This window comes from Anser cygnoides, chromosome 20, assembly GCF_040182565.1.
Source record: "Anser cygnoides isolate HZ-2024a breed goose chromosome 20, Taihu_goose_T2T_genome, whole genome shotgun sequence".
NCBI classification, from domain to species: domain Eukaryota; kingdom Metazoa; phylum Chordata; class Aves; order Anseriformes; family Anatidae; genus Anser; species Anser cygnoides.
Genome location: NC_089892.1, coordinates 1083002 through 1100114, shown reverse-complemented (window position 1 = coordinate 1100114; position 17113 = coordinate 1083002). Strand labels below are relative to the sequence as shown.

At 42.2% G+C, this 17113-nt stretch overlaps 1 protein-coding gene across 3 annotated transcripts in view; it reads right to left on the bottom strand.

Moving 5' to 3' along the window:
* Positions 1-17113, bottom strand: part of MAPKAP1 (MAPK associated protein 1) — a 105780-nt gene that overhangs the window by 15120 nt on the left and 73547 nt on the right. For 2 of the 3 annotated variants that reach the window (XM_066980920.1, XM_013188797.3), the window contains exons 8-9: positions 12559-12666; positions 3958-4098 (exon numbers count right to left, since the gene is read on the bottom strand). In XM_066980920.1, coding sequence (XP_066837021.1) covers positions 3958-4098; positions 12559-12666 — 249 coding nt within the window. The remainder of the gene's footprint in view (positions 1-3957; positions 4099-12558; positions 12667-17113) is intronic. The other variant, XM_013188798.3, reaches the window with a different exon arrangement.

The following is a 17113-nucleotide window of genomic DNA, read 5'->3' as shown; positions in this document are numbered from 1 at the left end:
AAGTAGCAGAGGAAAAAAAGTATTTAAATTTCACTTCTGCACCTCTGGAAAAATGGCAGAGAGAACCTTTCCCTCCTGAGGCTTTTGGCTATGGTGCTTTTCAATACCTCATACTTGGCTTGTCTGAAGCACAAAAAAACTTAAAAGGAGCCGATGATTTAACTTTTAAGAGATGTGACAAAATAAACATCAGATGCCACACTCAGAACAACTCTCTCAAGCCCTCCAAAATTAAGTGAATGTTTCTTAAAGTCCGGTCACTGCTGCAGGATCTGCAAACCACGTTTGTATTTTATGTAAGTAAAATCCAAGCATACAGACAGCAAGCACCACCTGCTTACAGCAGCCGTCTTGCTGCAGTCCGTTCCACGACACACAAGGTAACCTTCGTTTTAACCCTGGCTGCTAAGACAGGTGATAATAATGCCACCAACTCCCTCCCCTGCTCTATTAATCCAAGAATGCACTCTGTCATTAAACATACGTCGCATCAAAGCTATCACATTTCAATTAAGCATTGTATCAAGAGTCCAGTTAATACAAAGGCTGTTAGAACTAGGTAACGTGAGCTGGCTGATGTTGTAACCAGAGCTCATTTCGGTTTGCAATTTTATTTTGTACAGATTATTTAAAATCAGCTTTATTTTTTCACTGTAGTAGCTAATTATTCAAAATGGCATTTTCTGTAGTTTAAGGAAAATATGTGATGATGATATAAGTTCTTATTTCCTCAATGAAGTCAAAGCAAGTTCTAAAAATAAATGTGCAAATTCTTTGTGTGCGAGGTTTCTTCCCTACACCTTTCTTTAAAAAAAAAAAAAACAACCCACGAAGTCACCCCAGAAAATATCCTTTAAAAATTTTCACAGTATGGTCCCAAAACTTCAGAATTCACAGTCAGTCAATATTGTTAATGTACCTTGTTAATTTGATAGGATTTGTCAGGTAACTCCACTGGAAAATTATATAAAACTGTTCCAGATGAACAGATGATAGTGACATGAATTAAAGTGATAGAACAATAGTGGAATATAAACCAGAAATGACACCCAAAGTGGCTGTTGATTTATTGCCATCCTGAGTTTGGTTCTGGGCTTCCATGTATATTAGTGCTACAAATCTGGGTCCATTTAGCAGAGAGATGCTCATACATACATCACCAGCTCCTGCTCCAAGCCAAGGTCACTCCCCATTGCATCAATCTTTTCTGCAGAGGCTACTTCACCAAGCATGGATTTTGTACCCATCTCAGATGTAACAGACTTCCTCCTCTTTCATCTTTTTTTTATCATGTAAAATACACTTTAACTTCTATTATTTTTATCTGCAAATTGTTGCTGTATACTTCATCCATTATTTCTGTATCTCAACATCACTGGCTTAAGCTCACACACATCCAAAGAGCACATTGACAAAGAATGTTGTCTTTTTTGTGTTATTGTTTTCACAATCTGTAAGTATTGAAACCTAAAATCAAAACACTATTATATATGTGGCTTCTACAGTCTCGGTATCACAGCACAAATTAGTCATACTCAGAAAACAAGTAAAAATGCTTCCTCTACTATTTTTTTATTCATTCATTTTAGCAAAAGAAATGTCATCGCTGTAGTAGTCCAGTAACACTGCTCTGTTCTTGCTTCCCTTGTTGGGGTCTGCAACTGTCCCCCGCCCCTTCTGAAATGCTTTCTGGCAGCAGTTTTCCAAGACAATATGCTGCTTTTAGTTCTGCTAATGCAGTACACAAGCAAATATGTCTTGTGCCTTCACAACACAACTGAGCCTCTGTAAAAGATGTTGGGAACACTACTGTATGTGTATTACACCGTAACATTAGCTAAAACATAAAAACCCAGACCTTAAACTGCCATGGCTAAAGCTTTCAGCTGTAATAAAAACGTCAGTCAAAAGGGCCATTCCTCCCCTTGTCATTTACGTATCTCTGTGTTCTACCAAGAGCTACGCACAATGTACAGACAACTGAGCTTATTCTGATATTTTCAGGAAATCTTGCCTCAAATTCAACAAACAGTACTCAAACAGCTAAAAACGTTTCAGAAAGTACCACTATGCAAACACCAATTCACAAACATAGCTCCCATTACTGCTACTTGTTCGATGCAAGTAAATTAAAATACAGTACAGAACCTATTCAAATAAAATAAATACTTGCATGCACTTAAACATTCTTCTGTGTTCAGCCTATGAAACTGGGGCTCTTTTCCCAAAACCACATGGGTATTTTCAGTGCAACCATCAAACGGCCAGCCAGACAGCCAATACATTCCTGCGCTGCTACCAGACCATCCGTGCTGTCAGTAAGGGGGCAAGGCGACGATTTCAAATTCTCTAGGAAAAATGTTGCTTTGCCATGGCTGCTACACAGAACTGATGACACACAAAACTGCTCAGAGAAAAGTCTCTGTAACTGACCATCACTAAAACAACACAGAATATCTCCAAAACCATAGTTACTGATGAGAAATTAAAATTATTTTTTTTTTTACATTTCAGATTGCATGGAGCAGTCTGTCACTTGCACAAGATTAACACGTTGACTCTCTGCAGCACTACTGCAAATAGCACCTCAGTGTTTATTTTATCAGCATTGCTCCTTTAATATCTTAAAAACATTCGGGAGAAAAAACAACAACATACAATTATTTCAACTTTATTTAGAGGCTTTGATGCTGCCCATTTGCCCAAACTTTGAATACCTCACTGGGATTTCTTTGATTTTTAAACAATAATTAGAACAGAAAAATCCCATTGTCAGTGTACTGTCATCAAAAAAAACATGTTTGCAGGCTTTTATAAAAAGGGAATTTTTATGGTCCTTACACTACTGGACAGGGTCAGCTCCTTCACTACCAAACAAGTTAAGCCATTTGTTTCATTTAACAGCTATTCTCCCTTAACCATTTATCTTTAGTGATCTGTCATGACCTTTTCAGGCTCTCATTTCTGACAGATTCCAGATACAGTGAGTCAAACTTCACTGCAAGCAAACTATCACACCCGGATAGTTTACTCAAAAGCAGAAAACATGCCCAGTGCTGTCCTGCTTCAACACCAGCATATAAATCCTTCCTTAACAAGACAGTTCAAAATAAAACTAGAAAGCCTCTCACGTACAAATTTTAGAGACATATACTTTTATATCTGCTTAAGAACGGAAGAATGAAGAGGTTGTAAAGACAACAATACAGATAATGCTATAGCTTAAATTTAGCAATTCTACTGAATTATCAAGAATAAACGTATTTTGTAAACATTACAGCACTTAATATCTTACTGTCGAATCATTTCTTTATGGAAGGTATTTGCAGGAATGTCACAGGTCACCTACCAATGCATCATTAATCAAATTTTCACAATTTAAACACAAAGATAAAAAGCCATTCAATCATTTTAAAACAGTAATGGGGCTTTTATAATTCAAGATTCTGTCATCCCTTGGCCTTCAGGTTTTCAAAAGCATTCAGAAAGCTAATAAGAACAGTATAAAACCTTTAGAGAATGCTCCTTGTACTTTGTTTCACCTCAAATTTCTACTTGGTCGTTAAAATTTTTAAGTCTCAGAAAAGAAAAAACATCATAATTCCTAATTTTGCATAGCCTTATTTAAAAATAACAAAACAGTTGGCAAGAAGCTTTCTATTAGGAATCCTAGTTTAAAAAAAAAGAGATGGGGTCATTAAGTAATGGCCTTCTTTCAGAAGAAACATGTGCTAGCTGATGGCGGATAATAAAAATACAGAAGTGTTTTCAACTAAAAGCAATTTTTTTAACTGCTGAAATGCTAGCAACATATTCAAGTGATGTGCTCCATGATAAAATAGACCAACATAATAATGACTGCTTTAAAAACGTCTGAGATGGACAGTTAGCTATTAGAGATGGCCAAAGGTTTGAACCACTCCATTTTCCTAAGCGCTTTAGTACGGATTGATTTACCTAACTGAACATCAGTGGTGAATCGAAGCCTATGGATCATGCTGACTTTGAAGGACTTGTAATGGTGGCTACTGAGCATATCCTGAACTGTAGCTATATCGATCTGAGGGTCCTCCTCCGAGATCTCTTCTCCTCTTGAACCTGCAAAATACACCAACAATAATGAACAAGAGGTTTTAAATACGGCATACGATGCAGCTAGCGTACGGCTGTATGTGCGCACCTGCAGTAAGATTTACACCGTGAGGACTTGCTGATTTGTTTAGGAAAGAAGAAAATGCTCAGGGCCTGTGTCTGTGGGAGGAGGAAGCTCTCACCCTCCATCCAAAGATAAAATCACTAATTTATTACAGACAATGCAGTACAAAATCATGTCCCACGTGAAAAGCAATGCAACACCCTGATGCCCAATTCTCATGGGGCACGAGACTCCCGCGGCACCGGCCCTGCCGTCCGGCACACTCGCTGTCCCCGGCCACAGCAGGATTTTCAGGCATGTTCAACACACACACTTTTACAATTTCCCTGTACTTCAGCACATCCCCTGATGGGGGTATAACACGGGCATCCCACCGCAGTGGCACTGCCCCTGCCACTTGTCTCAGGCCCGTGGTACAGACGCTGCGCTTTATTTACTGATTAGTATTCTCATTACTACTGCAGGTACCGGCTTTATAAAAGGTAACATCTCATTAAGCCCAAATACCAATTACTGAAAAAATATAACACACTTTAAAGATTTTTTGCGTTTTATGATGTTGGATTAACACCAATTTAAACATTACTATAATGTGATATATAATTTTGCACAAAGTAATTTCTATGCCAGCTGCTAATAAAGCATCTCAGCTCTAAATGATCATTCCGATGCTGTTAGATAAAGTGGTATAAATATGTTTGAAAACTGATTTAGCTTCTTAGAGAAGATACTGAAGAATGACACGTTTTGTTTAATATCCCAGCTAATGTAGTCCTAAAAGCTGAATCAACTGCCAGTTCGGAGTACTAAATTTGCTGCAGGAGATTAATGAAAACTTTATATTTTGCTGAAATTTTAATAATGGGAAGATGAGATGATGGAATTTTAGTACAGGTCTTAAAGCTGCAGCACAGCAGGCTAAGAACTTGTTGAAGACAAGCAACCGGAGCAGCCTCAGCACTAATGCTTCCCGCGCCGACCTTGCACTCTGGCGATGCACACTCCTGCCCCGCTGGGGGATCCCAGCTCACAGCCGAGCTATGGCGAGTTTCTGTATTTGGGCCCTGACAACGAGGGGACTGCTTGCTGGGAAAAGCAACAGCTCCCAGGGGAGGAAAACCCTGGCACTTGGCTCAAATCCCCGCTGTTGATTCAGAAGCAGGCTCCCTTTTAACAGGGCAATTTAGAGTTTCAGAACTACAAGTCATTTGCTTCAGCGAGGGAAGCTGTCAAGGTAGTGGCCATAAGCAGGACAAACGTAGGAGAGAGAAGAAAAAAACCCACCCAAGCAGCGAGCATTTTCCCAGCTTGCCGAGAGTGCTCCCTTTTCTATTTGCTAATTCAGTAACAAATGTCACTGCTTATGATAAATATCATTCACGTCTGCATTAAAGTAAGGTTAGCATTTGCTGCTAAATGAGTCAAAATACATGTTGAAAGCACACAGCAGAAGATTCACATTTCATAGACATTAGTCACATAAGCTTTCCATCCTGCCCACAGGAGAGCGGGTGAGATTGATGCATGCTCCTTACCGCCCGTAGCACAGCTCCTGAAACACGGATGGGAACGCATCTTAGGGGAAGGGGGGACACAGAAGGGTTAAGCGACAAATTGGGCTGGGCCATTCAACTTGAAAAAATTCCAAAAATCAAATGAAACAGTCTACATGTGAATTTATGCAGAGCCATCTTAACATTGCAACCACTCTATGCTCCGGAATGACAAGATAAATTGTAATGGCTCCTTCAGAGACATTACAATGTATTTTGTCAAAGACCCCTGTGTTAATGTCTCTATACTATGGATTATCATAATGTATCATGTCAAACTCTCATGCTGCAGTACTTCAAAGATACACTGAGATATGTCAAACTTTTTGGTGCACTTAAGAGCAGCTTGAAACACGGTGGCATGGCAGTGCCTGACAGCGCGGCAGGAGGATAGCACCGGCACAGGCTGCCTGCAGCTGAAGGCGAACCAGCCCCCGATGGGTGGGAGTGGAGGGGGGTCCCCGACGGGCCGAGGCGAGCGAGGTGCCAGCTCGGAGGAGGCAGCCTGCCCCGCCGCGGCACCACGCCAGCCGCAGAGCAGCGGGACCAGGCTGTTACACCGCACAGCTCGTGGCCGCCCTGCCTGGGCACCCCCGCACCCCCGGGGGATTACGAAGCGGGGACCTGGGGACAAGGTGGCAGGGGACACCCAGAAGCTGCAACGAACCCAAATAGCGCAGCAGGGTCACAGCCCGCAGGGCTGTACGGGAGGAACCCTGGAGAGCCCCCTCACTCTGCTTCGCTCCCAGCCGAGCGCAGGCAGGTAATTAATGCTCCCCCTAACGAAACGCTGCGCGAGGAAAAGGAGAGGCCTCCTCTCCCGAGACATTTCCAACACGGCGGTGCACTGTGCACTACCTGCCGTCATCTCCCAAAGCAAGCCCGTGTTTTAATGGGGGATATGGAGACTCACCTCTCCCTCAATGGACAGGACCTTATACTGCTGTTTTTCAAGTACAGCGCTATTACCAGAAGCTTTAGCACCAACAGATGCACTGAACTGGCAGCAACCAGAAATTCAGAAACAACAGAAAGAACATATTAACCTCATCCCTGCATCTCCTGTGAAATGTTCTTAAAACACTTGATGAAGATGAAGACACACAAGAAACCTCTGCCAGGTACCACTGCCTTTGCGTTCCCAGCTCCCTGCCTGCCTCAAACTGTCCCCAACCTCGCTGCCTGCATTTAGTCACTGCTGAAATGGTAGGCTAAATGTCTACCTTACACGGCTTTTCTGAGGCTGAGTCTTCTCAGATTGCGTACACCCAAATTAAAAGTATTAGAAAGAAAATTAGCAGCCTGCCAGATCACATCCCGGGGAAAAAAATGTGACTGCAACTGAAAATGTGAACACCTTGGCAGTGTGTAAAATTGTAGGAGTATGAACTGCTGCAGCTGAAGCAAGCTGAACAGTGGCCTTTTGCACTGGAAGCATTTCAGATCCTCTGCGTATCACATAACCTCTGCTGATTTTGTTTTATGAAGCTTTGTGAATGGATTCAGGTTTACAGAATTTCTACAGTTGCTGCTCTTGGGAGAGCAGCCAGGAACTCCACCATCAAAACAGATCATCTGTCTAAAGATGGCAAGACACTCAGACCCCTGAGGGTGCACTGGATAATAGCAGTAATATCAGTAACAACAGAGAGAAATGCCCTGCAGGGAAAAACCTGACTGCAGAGCTTGGCATATTGCTCTCACCCCGCAGCTCTGCGAGGATGTCTGCGAGACTGCCGGAATTCAGCAAGGAGAAAAGAGCCATCTCCACCAGCTGATTGGAGGAAAAATCGTAAAAATATTTTCCACATGCAAGCAGCTGTGAATAAACCTGTCAAATATTTACAGGCCTGTCAGGGTATTTGTAATGGAGATCACACTGTGGCTTTTGAATGTAAAAGCTTCTGCTTGGGAAGACAATCAAGTAAAGTGGATGCTCCAGGACTATTATTTAGCCCAAGAGCCAATCCAGCAATTTGGCTCTGAGGGCAGAGACCACTCTGTCCTGGGTGGAGCAGATTCCTATGCCAGACACAAACTCCTTCACATAAGGGCTTGCAGAGGACACGGAGATTCACTTTGCAATGACCTCTGCATTTTTGCTAATAGTCTACCTAATCAAAGAAGATTTACTTCGTGAAAAAAAAAAGGCAAAAAAAGCTGAAGTTGTGCATGGGATAGACAAGGCTTGAGATAAGAACCTGCCTGAACTGCAAAGCCCAGCTGAGAGGCAGGCAGTCCCCTAAGCCCATCACAGGGGTTTAATTACTGGGGAAGCAGGGTAGCAACTCCATGAACAGAGAGCAGGGAAAGAGCAGCCTAGAGGAAGTGTGTGGTTCTGCCCCTGGTCCCCAGGCCAGGGACAGAGCAACACATGACAGCTAAACAAGAACTGTCACGATTTTTTTCCAGCATCCTGACAGATCCACCCTGCCTGCAGAGCATGTGCCTGGAGCCAGAAGGGGGCTGAAGCTCTGGTGGGCACGGGAGCTGCCTGCAGGTCAGCGCAGCCGGTGCCTGCTGCCAGCCCGCCCTGCACAGCCACCAAGGGTTCAGCACTACAATGGGCACTACCAGGACACCTTCCGAGACCAGCCTCCCACCGCCTTTAACCATTAAGAGCTGTATTCATACCGTTATTTGTACTCAGCAGCACCTGCCAGCCCCCTGGCGTGCTTGGGGCTGTACCTGCACGGTGCAGGTTGACCCACGGTGCTGAACTCTAAGTGCAATGTAGGTAACACTACGTTAGGCCTGGTTCAGCTGAGCCTGTACTTTCACTCAGTCTCCTGGAGAGAACTGCAGACGCTGCGTGGTTGATGTTATTCTCACAGGAACTGTTTTGAAATCCCTAAAAATGAAGTTACACTGTGAGGACTTGTGATGCTGGACAGAGGAACATCCTATACAAGCGTAAGCATTCCGTGCAGCTGCGTGTCGGTTTTGTTTATCCATATCAGCTCTCTCATCTCCATCCAGAGGAGGAAGGGGACTTCCCAGCCAGGGCTGGACTGTTCTCATCTCCGCTCAGTCTGCCTGTGTAGCACAGTCAAACAAAACGTCAAACCACAGACTTTAAGAAAGGATGAGCGGTGCTTTCTGCCTGCAGAAATTGAATAAAAAGCAAAAATGGTATCAAGCACTACATAATCCTACACTTTAAGATGGCCACTGTGGTGCTTTGGAAGTCACAGCCATGGAACTGATTTTGCAGTCTCCATTTGACTGTCATTCAGAAAATTCACATATTTTCCAGTCTGGAAACAGCAGACCTGTGTTTTTTTTTAAACCACGCTGAGTGTAGAGGTTGTATTTTTGTTCATATACTTGAATTACTGTGAAATACTGAGCTACATCTGTAACTTGGTCAGCTCTCCTAACAGAAACTCCTCATTTTCAAATGTTGGAAGAGATGAGCAGTAACAAAACAGCAGGGACCAGAAGCATGAGCCTGGACATAAAAAGTTAGAAAGCTGGAACAATGAGTCCTATCCAAAAGGGACACTTGTAAGCAGTAGGGGATATATAAAAATGACTTATTAGTAATATCACAATATAGAAATGCTGCATGTAGTATAGTTTCTTAAAATATTTCAGATCATATTCGAGAGCAAAAGAATTTTCTGTATTTTCTGTATTTTCTTGATAAAAAAAACAAAATATAAAGTTAACTGCATTGCAGAAATGTCCCCTTATTACTTACTGTACTATATATTGCTTAATGAAAGTTCTTAATTGTTATACAATTAATTACATACACAGAGGCCCCAATTACATTTTCCAATAAGACATTGGCTTTGGTACAGGTCTAAAGGCACTAAACCAATTTTAATATATTAAGACCAATTTCCCTTGAATACTAATTACTATCTAATGATAAAATGAGAAAGAGGAACTTTCCAGAAGTAAGATGGCAAGTACAAAACTAAATTAGCCATGAATACTTTGTTACTACGCATAAAAGCATTTCACATTACAAAGTGCAAGCTTTTAGTTTAAAGATAAATCTTAGTGCAAGTTAAATAGTTCTAAATGTTGGAAGCAGTTTATTAGTTTGAATGCTATTAGTAAAAGTTGGATAGGTAGAAGATTTCTCCGTGTATATTTTTAATAATGGAAAGTTTTCTGTTTCATTTAGTACATGTAAATATAAACTTTCTGTTTGCCCAAGGGAAGATGGCAGCTATTTTACTAGCATATGCTTGGCATCATATATATGTGTGTGTGTGTATATATATATATATATATTATATTAATGAATGATATGAGACTATGAAGAGTGCATTCTAAAAAATAGTTATTATAACAGTTTTTTCCTAAGTGGCATATTTAAGCTAAAATAATTTAAATGAAAACAAAATGCACAAAATATTTCATTTTGATGTTACAATTTTCAAGTTATTTCATTTATAGCACAACATTGTTATTATTTCCATTTAATGCCATGTCAAAAGATAGCTCCTTAAGCACTACAAAATCCAATTTTTCAGTTTGTGTAGGGGAAACTAGGCTGTGTGCAATGCATGAATTTATGACTGATCTTACATACTGTATTGTCCTTGAATATGTACGTGTGTAGAGAGTTCACGGCATGGGTGTTTCCCATATATCCTGATAGCAGGGACAATGGAAGATGACTTTAAATTCACACACTTTTGGGGGGAGAAACTACAAGCAGAAGACTTCTCTTGCATTCTTTATTGGAGTTTGGTGTCAGTTCAGAGAACACTCAGTTACAGCACGAGAGAGAAGACGGAGTATGTGCAAACATTTATTATTTTGCCTAGAGTACTGTCAGCACCAAGCAAACCAAAATAGTGACTTGCTTTTGAACTGTTTGAAATGTCAGTTTTGGCTTCGCTTTCAAACACACACAAAACCCACGCACGGGACAAAAAGCCACTCACTACCTGCACGATGACGCTGCAGCAGCCTGATGAGAAGGCAGCACGGGGAGGCTGTCGGGGCTCGGTCCCAGGCATGCCCAGCTAGTGGTAATCCCTGTCCCAGCAGGGGCTCCAGGCCACACTCTTGGAAGAGCTCTGATGGTTTGCAGGCCAGGACAGCTCACGAATTCACAGTGCTTTTGACTCTACAGCTTCAGGGACCTATCTCGCACCCTTCCTAAGCTGTCTTCTGCACAGAAGCTTGCGTTCATGTGTGTGCTGCCTAGCCTAGAAGGGACGTGGCTGCTGCACAAGGGCTCCGGCAAAAGGTGAGTGTTCCCTCAGTGTTCTGACTGATGTTTGCTTTGAGACCAGGCCTCCGAGGCTCTCCTGCACCTGCCAGGGCTACGGATTTGGGACTGATGCAGAGCAGAATGAATGCCTGCTGCTAAACTACTTACAAACTTCCAACAGATTTATGATCAAAGTAATGATGCAACATGAACCTAGTAACCCGTGAGAAGTAAAAGCATCAGTAAGAATACCTGCAAACCACAGCAGGGATGTTTCCACAGATTATGAAAATATGTTAAAACGCAGTGTATGATACCTACTTTTAATTACGGAGCCTGCACACAAAAATTCTATTTTTGATCAAAATATGCAAAAACCTAAGAAAATATTGGAAGTGCACATCTTTTCACAGACTAAAAATCAATACAAAAACAATAGCTGGGATGCCGATGTCAGGGAATTCTGGCCTTCGGAAGAGTGTGACTGGATTAGTGAGGTTAAAATTGCTCCATTTCTTCATGCACAGCACAAACCTCTTCTACTTTTCACATCATTCTCTCCTGCAGTTTCTTAGAACCACTTTATGAAGAAATGAAGCAGGAGTGCCAAGAATATTTTGGGAGCAAGTTCGATACTTCCCAGAATGGCAGCCAAAACTATGAGTGCTTAATCTCAGCTCCAGCACTGACGTACCACCACAGAGCTCATTGCAGCTGTCTCGATTTTGCTATACCTTACACAAGAACAGAGTCTATTGCTTGCCACTGGAGTTAGGAGTTACTTCAGTGATGCTCTGCTGTCTTTCCGGAATAAAATATGAAATGCTATATCAGAAAAGCATAAATGAAAGGGTCTAATCTTTGCAAGAAAGAAAAAAAAGTATGCTTCTTGAAACAGACACTTACTATGACTGTTTGCAGCAAATACTCCAAGCATGGTCTTGACTGAGACCATAAATGCCATCAGTTTCCTCATTAGTTCTATCAAAATTTTGACAGCTAGTGCACAATGAAAAAGACCAAAAGAGTATGACTGCTGGAAAGAATGATGAATGGAGCAAAATGAAATGGAGGACAAACCCCAATCTATGTTAAATGTCCATTTTGTAAGTTTCATATTATTTCTTGCAAAGTAATAAATCAGAAAATAATGTTAGGACCATTAAGATAGTAACAGTAAAAATGTTTCAGAATAGCTGGAGAGATGACTATTTGTCTACCTTTTTAAAAATCATTATACTACTCTACTTATAGTTTCATGGTTAATTTCTTTAAATTCAATTAAAAAAATATATCAGTGCCTCCTACAGCAGTATTGACATGCCAAAATATACTGCAGACCAATCGCTTTATTCACTAAATAGTGTCTGCAACAGAAAAAACTTTGTATTTCCAGTGTTTTTCAGGCTTGGTCATAACTTTACAGAGCAGAGTTTAACAGAAAAAAAGATTAATCATAAAGTGATAAACAGGATGCAGACTATTTACTAAAAGGTATGAAAAATCCATCATTTCCCTCTGGAATATTCTTTTGGCACAACAGAGAAATGCCTCAGGAAAGAGTCTCATCAAAACTTACTTGCCCAGACAGTACAGCTTGTATTCCAAAATACATAACTTATGTGAGTTTAAGCAATTTACAAGAGCAAAAGTGAAAAGGGCAAACGTACTGTTCTCTCGGACAAGGCAGAATTCCAAAGTGCTCTGGCTCTCCAAGGTACAGTCTAAATCTACTGGGACATTAGGTTCACTCTGCTTCTCCAGCCGATACTGAGGACCTGAAACATAAAGTAACTTGTAAAATCATCTGTTTTCTAACAAAGTGATGGCTTATCACGTTCAACTAATATGAGATTACTTACAGCCTAGAAGTAAGGCAGGAAGGTGCTTACGTTTTAAAGTTCTTATCCAAAGGGAAGAGCCCTATCATGAAAAGGTGGAGGATGGTGTGCAAGAAAACAAAATATTCCAGACGTCTACAGCACTCCAGCAATGCTACCCACCATGTTTCTAACCAAGTTCCAACCAACATTTCTGTATTATTCCTATGCTAAATAGCATGGATTGTTAATTAATAATCCTGTATTAAATACCCTGCCCATGCTGCAAGATAGGGGCATTGCCTGTTGTAAGAAATTCCTACCCAGATCTTGGTGTGTACCTATGCTGCATTATTTGGGCATTTTTCCTTATGCGAAAAGCATGATGTGTTGCTGCCCTCTGCCCTGCCCTCTCTGTAGCTCTACGTACAGAAAACATGTTCATTTTCAGGAGCAAAAACATTGCTCCTCATGCTGGAGAAAAGGAATCTGTTTCTTTGCCACAGGGTGGGAGAGGACCCCAGCAAACCCCCTTGGTCTTAGGCACTGTGAAAAACAAAAGTCTGCCTACTAGGCTGAACAGATCCCTGAAAAACTTCAAGTGATACAGAGCACCTTAACACAGCAAAATATCTGACATGTATATGTCCAGATATAACATATATGGACACGTATGTCTTAATATAACAAAATAACTGGAATAATGAAATAATGAAATCTATTCCCTCCTTATTAGTATCTCAAGTATTTCTGAATGCTTTCCTGACTTTGAATTATGATAGTATATGATGAAATATTTAAAACATATAATAAAATTAAGCATTTTAGCCTCCATTGGCATGCCTAAGAAATGGAATCTGTTAGACAATTAATTCTGAATTTACTACAGCAGACTTCCAATTACAGCTTCCCATTTTGTACCCCCAGAAGCCATGTGAAGTGTCCACTGCGCTGCCCAAGCATGTTCTGCTCCTGAAGCAGTGTCATTTCTCCATAAAATAGACCTCCCTTGTTGCCTGTGACTTTTGGAGCAGATGTGGAGACGGGCTCTTTGCAGGCCTTGAGGAAGGCGCAGCTTCTCCCTCCGTGCACAGTGCGACCAGCACCTGCACGGGCAGCTGGCTGAAGCTTTTACAGAATGCACTGCACCTCAAGAAACAGCAGACACAGCTCACAGAGGCACAAATTGCTTATATACTGCATATACTGCACCATCGCTTATCTTCTCACAGCTACTGGAAACGTGACTCGGAATTTGAAATGGAGAACAGAGGCTTGGCTTGTGTGGAGAAGCAAAATGTACTGAACTGAAACAATCATCGAAGTAGTAAGTCAATTTGTATTTAAAAACCGGTGTAGGTTTAGAAACTTGTGAGGATAACAGAATCAATGACAGCAAAACCTGCTTGCTTTGTCCGTTTGTTAAATACAGCTTCCCAAATTCCTAAACACCCTAATGTTGAACGCTACCCAGAAATGGCAAAGCCAGCAGAACTGCTGTTTGTGATCTGAACTGCTGCGTTGCTGGCACCTGTGACCGAACCCAGCGCTCCAGCTGCTGCTACCACAGACGAACCGCCGGCTCTCGACAGGGCCTTCAGGCCGTGACCAGCGGGGCTGGGGATCTGCTCGCGTCAGCAACACACGGTGCGCCCCTGCTCCCCGCCTCATCACGGCAACTCTCCCGATCCCATGTTTCCCAAGCTCTTGTTATTCCACTTCTATTTCCCCATCCCAAAAACATATACAACATGTTAATAAAATGAAGAAGTGGAATTGCCCCCCTCGGAAACACTGGTGTCTGCACAGGTCACACCTGAGACCTGTCCGGTGAGACGAGCACATCGCTGCCCTAAAATGCACTCCTAGCTACTACACTATCGCCTACCCCACTGAACCATTTCTATTTATACAACGTTTCATTTGCTTGGTAAATTGTTCTTCATCTGATAAATTGTTTTGCACAGTTTGTGTCAAGATTGTATTAACTGTCAGTACAGTAACAGAACTACAGGCCAAAACCATGAAATACCATGAAATTCACAGAAAAGTATAAATGGACTTCTAGGCGGTACCTCCTCTTAAAAAACATATCTTAAATGTCTGTACCTCACAACAGCTGAAAAACATTAGGCTGGTTCTGCAAGGGAGTTTCACTACCGGACTTCTCTCACAAGTTCAAATGATGTAATTGTAGCAGAAATATGATGTTATTTAATGGTCTCCTAACAGAACACTGCTCTGGGAATTCCAACAGAATTTCAGGTTATAATGCCAAAGCTGGATTTTACGGGTTTCTGTAACCTGATGCAAATGCTCTGCAGGGCTGTAGGGGAAGCCTTGGGAAGCATGGCAGAGGGCGGCTGCAGCGGGACGCCCCGCTGGGCCACGAGCTCCTCGCGTGTCGAGCACCAGGCCGGGGCTGCAGCCAGCCGCTGCTGCTACGCTCCACAACAAACCGGGGGCGGGTACGTCAGCGTGGAGTTTACCAGGGCAAAACACCCAGAAGACAAAGCTAATGAATGCGAACTCCTGTTCTAGTCCTGTGATTTTGTCACCAATACTTGGAGAGAGAAAAACTGTTGCTGCGTTAAAGCAAGCAGGGCATGGAAAAACAAACATGCATGTATATAGAGAGGTAGGAAAGAACCACGACAGCTGTTTGAAACCAGCCACAATACGGTGAAAGAAAAGTGGCTATCCTCTCAAGCAAAGTCTTTGGTCAAAAGCTCGCAGAGACTTGCTCAGGGCCCCAGCGGCACCCAGGCCGCGGGGCGGGCGCAGAGCAGCCTGGGCCCCTCAGCCCTCTGCCGGGCCACGCCGCCGGCACGGTGCCCTGCACGGGGGAGCACGCGCTAACCCCACGCTGCAGATACTACCGGTGACAGCGGTTTCCCTCATCTAGGCTTATTTTAACGTACCGGCAGAACAGCAGCTGCTGAGAAGCAGGGTGTCCCCACGGCCGCGCACCCCCTCCCCCTGACAGCCCTGTTCAGCCACCCACACCATTCGTGGCTGGTTTCTGCTTGCAGATACCTATTGTGCTTTATTATTTCAAGATACCCCTTACAACAGAGGAAGGCTTATCAGGAATTAAAACGAGACAACAAAACAAACTCCAATAACTCATCCATAGCATTATTTTCCTATGGAACAACACAAATGTGTCCCAGGAAGAATCACGGAGCATAATCAAATTAAGCGGCTCTCTTACAAAAGGCGAATGGCCATCCGCATAACAACAAACCAATTCTGTTGCCATTTAAGCAGCAAAGCCTTCAGAATGGGGTTTTGAAAGCATGACCCATCAGTTCTAATTTTTAAAACTTATCCTTTCAGTCAAGACTAGAAAAAGGCCCATTCCAACTTTTATCTTCACTACAAAGTGCTGTTATCTTGGGCTGATGTCAGGAGCTCTATCTCTCTTTCTGCTGACAAGCAGAGACGAGAGAGATAAGATTGGGAACGAATCTCACTTCTCTGAGTAAATAAATAATCAATACTCATCTAAATGTAAATGAGAAAGTATCCCCCTCTGATAACAGGGCTCTTATCAAACAGCCAATTTTCTACAGACATTTGGCCTCAACCAAATCACCATCATTCAGCCCCAGCCTAATGGCTAAAAATCGTAACTAAATTGAACCGATCACCAGAGATCAACTAAGTTCAGCCATGGCTACTACAGGTTCAAATGTTTGGAATGCAATTTTTCCCCCATTAACTTTCAATAGCAATGAAGAATACCACGGTCAGGGGTTGAATCTGCACAATAAACAAATACTAACACTTAAAAAGAGAAGGAGGCTTTAAGGAAAACCCTGAACAAAAGCCATCCCCATCTGCAAACAAGTTAGTAGGATAAAATAACAATTATAGAAAGACTTACCTCAATATTTAATGTTTGTGGAGGTCAAACCTAACCTTAACTAACCAGACCAGTATAAACAAAAACCTCAAATGGTTTAAAACAGAACCTGTATTTCTACAGTGTCAGTCTCTGCAACAAAACACGCTATGTCCTGCTCAGCCTTTATCTTTACCTTGCTCTCATGAGCTCCTGAATTCTCACAAAGTCCCAGCTCCAGCTATACTCTTTTGTCAACCATTTTCACGCCCTTTGTCATCCATGCATTTGTTCAAAACATTTTTGAATTTCTGATTTCCATAACATCGACTCCCATAATTTGTTGCACCGTGTGAGAAAAAGAATTCCCTTTTGTCTCAAAACATCACTGCCTACCCACTGCTTTCGGTGCCACGTAGTTCTTGTTTTATGAACAGCAGTGATAAAACCCTCCCAATTTACCATCTGTACCACATGCACTTCATGGACTCGACTCCTCTTGTACCCAGTCATGTCTTTTCCAAACTAGAAAAGCTCTTCTCTGCTTAGCATCTACTC